This window comes from Ischnura elegans, chromosome X (assembly GCF_921293095.1).
Source record: "Ischnura elegans chromosome X, ioIscEleg1.1, whole genome shotgun sequence".
Lineage (NCBI taxonomy): Eukaryota > Metazoa > Arthropoda > Insecta > Odonata > Coenagrionidae > Ischnura > Ischnura elegans.
In genome coordinates this window covers 14,439,968-14,445,324 of record NC_060259.1, presented here as the reverse complement: position 1 = coordinate 14,445,324, position 5,357 = coordinate 14,439,968, and the positions used below count along the sequence as shown (strand labels likewise).

The 5,357-nt window shown below is 38.1% G+C and overlaps 1 protein-coding gene across 4 annotated transcripts in view; it reads right to left on the bottom strand.

Moving 5' to 3' along the window:
- Window positions 1-4,328: 4,328 nt before the first annotated feature.
- Window positions 4,329-5,357, bottom strand: part of LOC124170494 (inhibitor of Bruton tyrosine kinase) — a 99,815-nt gene continuing 98,786 nt past the window's right edge. For all 4 annotated transcript variants that reach the window (XM_046549246.1, XM_046549249.1, XM_046549248.1 and 1 more), the window contains one exon: window positions 4,329-4,834. In XM_046549246.1, coding sequence (XP_046405202.1) covers window positions 4,700-4,834 — 135 coding nt within the window. In that variant the 3' untranslated portion in view covers window positions 4,329-4,699. The remainder of the gene's footprint in view (window positions 4,835-5,357) is intronic.

The following is a 5,357-nucleotide window of genomic DNA, read 5'->3' as shown; positions in this document are numbered from 1 at the left end:
GGAAGGAAATTTAAGCCATTAAGCGTACTGTGAGCTGTGTCGTTCATGAATGAATCGCTAAAAATGAACGATTCAAGGGCATGAACCGAATCAATTGAATTGTTTTCCGTTCGAATCGCTCAATCTATGGTTCAAAATGAAGAAGTGGATTTTCAAGACACAACTGAGCAGCGAAAACAACCTCCCGCCAGGTTTGACAATTCACAATGGAGGCGAGAGGTATATACTGGCCCATGATACGGGCATACATAAGTGTTAATTGATATATTGTCTCAAAATTGACGTTATTGCGGGGTAAATTTATTTTAGAATTGTCCGTTTACAGTTTTTTTATTGCAATCCCCTGTCGTTTTGGACAAATTACGGGAATGAAGGTAAATTTTAAACGAGTTTGTTCTTTCATTCTCTTGGGAGCAAGGTTGATTGTTAAGGTCATGTTTCATAACTAAAATACAGGCAGTAACGAAATCTATCTTTCTTTCCAACAACATATGGTTTACTTACTCAATGGTTTGACCAAATTGTCATATTTTCATTGTGAATTTCATTTCAATATTCATATTGACCTTCCTCAATATTGTTATGACCTTCATGATATGCTGTGAATATCCTAAAAATTTTCCGTAAAGTGGAGGTACGCTGGATGGGAATACAGTCAATGGCTCGAGTTATATAAGTTAAAATAAGGAAAGATAATGTGGTTAGATTGTTATCTGTTTCGCACGTACTCGGTTATTTTGGTACGAAGATGACAAACGGTTACTATTGTGGCACCTTTTTTTATACCTTCTAAATTATATTTCACTGTGTGAAAATTCTACAGAGAAAAAAATAAATGGCCTAGATCGGGATTTGAACACGTAAGCGAGTGGTTTAGCCTATTGGCAATATTGCACCTCTGACACTTAATACAGGGATGTTGAAATCTGTAAACTATATAGTTGACAAGATGGTGTGAGGGTGACTCTGTATAGTTTTTACCGTCGCCATTCCCATTACGCTTGAACTAATATTTCGCATTAAAACGAATATTTAGGATGTACACTATGGAATCAACTGTATTAGGTACATACAACGCCTACTTTCGATGTAACTACGATGCCACGTCACGCACACAATCATATCAAACTAGACAAATTGTTATACAAATATGTTATAGGAGCTCCTCCTTCTTTCATGGTTTTACTTCCAAACCCATGGACATGTTTCCAATGCATTATGCTACCTACATATTTGTAAGTCATTACGCCATGCATTCCAACTTGTTTCATGTTCTTTTTGCCAAATTACTTGTCCAAATAGCATGCAAACAAACTTGCGTGGAGAGTGATACAGTCTGCGTATTTATTGTCTAATTCACACGAGAATTAAATTCACTTACACCATTATTTCTCAACATCACATCCACATATATCAGCAGTCATTGAATAAAGTGGCATTATTTTATTAGAGCCAAATAATTAATAAAAAAACTGCATCATAACAGATCACCACTCGCAACCGGAATGACTTTCCAGCACCTCTGGCCCAATTGACTTCTATCCCATCAGAAAGCCTTCCTTAAGTCGATAAGAAGTAGACTGAAACACTTGGATTGTCTCCCCGATAGTAAGTGACGTAGAATCCGCGTCAAGTCTCCCGATCCGCTCAGAAAGGCTGAAACATCCTTTTGGTGAGTCGCAGCTCCCTCCTCTCCGTAGACCACACACGACTCCCATCCCGCACAATGTGCACTGGAATTGTGCGAGGCTAAGTCAAGACTCAGCTCCCTCAGCGAACAATAAGCGTGTTGGAGTCGTGTGCATTGGGAATCAGACTTCATGTGCACACGACTTCTTTTGCGTACACTGTGCACTGGAATTGTGTAAGGCAAAGTCAAGACTCCCGGTGCCGATGACTCCCTCAGCGCACACTGTGCGTCTTTGAGTCTAGAGTAGTGGAAGCTGGACTCCATGCGCATACGACTCTTTCCACAAATATTTTCCGTGTGCGGTTCATCGCACATTTGGCAGGTCTAAGGAGCACATGGCACTTTATGCTGGTAGCCCACTCCTCACCTTTTCACCCACTTGAAAGATTCTCCTGATTCATTTTCTGAATATTAATCTAAAGAATCTCATATGACTCTTATCGTAATTCTCTCTCCTGCATGTTCCATGCATCATGAAAGAAAAATGGTGGAAGATGCCCATGTAAAAGTTTTCGGCAACAGCAAATTTATGAAGATAATACGAGACAAAATGAAAATTTGTTCTAACACAAACAACTATGATTAATCAATGAAATTAATTATGAATTGTTGACATGATCATGTAGTTTTGGAGAGAATATTTTGTTACCACAGAATTTTTTTAAATTGTCGTCATCTCTAAGCACAGGAGGTGGAATACATTTTCCATCTTCCATGAAGGATATAACGTATTGACAGAAACAGTTCCTCAGTTATATCACCTGTTAAACATTGTGACTATGAAATAGGTGATTGATTTGAATACAATTTTTCAAATTGTGATCTAGGAAATGCTGCATTTTAAATGTTTGTTCAGAAATCCCCCCTCACCACCTTCCCCTCTTCCCCCCTCCCCTCAACCCAGAAGCGGTTTACTGAGTCTCACTATGTGAGCGGCTCTGTGGAGTGTGCTGTGAGCGATGAGGCAACTCAATAAAATGAGTCGTTTATGCCATCACTAGACTACCACCATTTCCCTTGCCATTCAATGAGTGCAAATTGATGATCTAAATCATGAATTTAACTTCAATCTAGTGACATTTGCAAAATCGGAGCTTAGATGTAAAAACATTGAACTCTGGAATAGAATAGTGGTGGACCGAAGAATAGCCTTGGATGGAAACAAACAAAATCCTAGGCTAATAGGCATAATAATCAAAGCAAACCTCAGACAACCTACTAGGATTAAGGAAAAATAGATGAACAAGGGAAGCAATCCTATGCCTGAAACTTCCAGCCAAGATAATTATGCATCCCAACAAACGTTCATTGCCTTCAAGGACTTGGGAGAAGGCTCTTGTTACTATCAAATGGGATAAGATGTTCAGTTCTATGGAAAAAATTGGTTAGGACTACAACTACAGGAGAACTATCCACTGCCACTATCAAAACCAGGTGGCTACAATACCCACTCAGAAAACCAAAATAGAGACTAAACTCGGCAAAGAACGTATTCCATCATTGGCACTCTTCAATATCCACCAAGAGGAAGCAATGAAGGAAGTAGGAGAACAAATAGTCGAGGTGAACCGAGATGAAATCAAAATATTACTCATGCTGAGATTTCACTATCATAGCAGGAGAAGAATAATACCTACAGAATTTGCTTAACATAACTGAGAAGGAGTTTGAAGAATACCTCAAAAAATCGTAAAGAGAGAAAACAAAATATGTACTAGTATGCAGGATAGAGAGACCAGTGGCCAAGGTCCACCTGGAAGGAGAGAGAATGGAAAAATTTGAATCGTTCAACTATATTGGGAGCACCATTACCTGGGATGATATAAACAAAACAGACGTCAAGCATCTTATGGCCCAAGCTAAGATGTCCTTCATGATAAAAGGCTGCTACTTTGCTCAAGCTATACATAAATGAATGTTTAAAATGTATGCCAAGGAGATGGCAAGGGAGGCTGGGAAGAGTTGAAGCACGCAGTTTCATGAATGATCACGGCTTGATCAGCCAATTTGTGAGAATTGCAGGTGCTGGTAGGTATGATACGTAAACAATAACATGAATCCAGAATCAAGATACACTCATTCACACATATAGAGTAAGGATATCTGGAAGATAATTACATAATCAAAGATGGCCTTGATGACTGGGAAAGAGTCTGTATGAGGGTCATGCTGTTATAGTCTAAAGAGAAAGCTAACAATGAGTCTAACTGGAGTTTGCCACTTCATGATGCAGAAATATTCATACTGAAAAAGGAGGCTGGGTAGGTGCTTGAGATGTAGTTGTGGAGAAGGCAAGGGCATTCCCTGGATCAAAACTAGAGGGGGGCAAGTCATGGTTGCTCAAGTTATAGGTAAGATTTAAGCATAGAAAATGTGAATGGAACCAACATTTTAAGGAAACTGTACCAGCTCTTTATTAGTTTTTAAAACTATTTGCTTGAAAGACATCTGCGATTTTTACTTCTAGCGGGGGGGGGGGGGGGGGGGGCTGCCCCCTCCTGCCCCTCGCTGGGTACGCCTATGGGAGAAGGTGAATTGGAAAAAGGAAGTTTTATATATGGGAGGGGACTGCAGGAGGATGGAATTCTGGATGATGAAAAGGAAATCCAAGTATTTCCCTGGAAATTAATGGCTAATAGCAACTTTGACATAAAAATTTATTTGATTAAACATCCAATCCGACATTCGAACCTCAGTTGCATATATGAAATATGCATCCATCAAAAAAACAGTTCACCATTGAATTACATCTTTTTTCAAAAAAGTTCAAAATTTTAAATAATTACAGCTTTAAAAAGATAGAGTAGGACAAAAAAATTTGCAAGCACCATTGATGTAATCATAAAAAACTACCCATCATTAGACATCAGTCTTATTTTGCAAAATATTCAATGCCTCACACACATCTTAAAGATAAATGTATTATTGCCGCATTTATTTACAAATCACAGTAAAAAATTTATTACCTACTAAAATGAGTCATGATCATAAAATACCACAGAAAATCAATTAGTTATTCTTCGAGTTATGCCACACAGGTTTAGAAACTTGAGCAGATGGCACTCTTTTCACAGAGATTCGCTCATCATGTTCATGTGCTCTGCAATAAAATGTTTCCAGCTCCTTAATTGCTCTGTCTTCCATCTGAAAATTGTAATAACAGTGTATTAATTACAAGCATTTTGTGGGTTGGGAAGGCCATCAAACACACGAAAAGGAAAGGTGAATTATTCATGTATGAAAAAAATATGATATGTACATTTACCAGAAAATTGGGATACTTAGAACAGCCAGACTTAATGACTACCTACGTAGTCATATTAAGTAATAATCAACTATAAATAGCATTTTCTCAATTCTTTAATATGAGGTTGTAATTGGATGATGATGAAGTGCCTTCAAGCTTCCCATTCAAACATCAAGATATGTATTGTCAACACAGGAGCAGAGACCCAGGGCAAATGCTTCAACCACCTATTTTAATCTGCCAATAGGGTGGTTTCCTATTTTTTATTGCCTTAATCGAAAGATTGTTACTCTTGGAGTAAGAGTTCTCACATTTACATTTTTAAATAACAATATCTATTTTTCCTGATTAAATGAAAAGTGAAAATTTTCATGCGCACAAAAATGCGATGGCGAAGTATGAATTCTGGGAAAAGCCCAT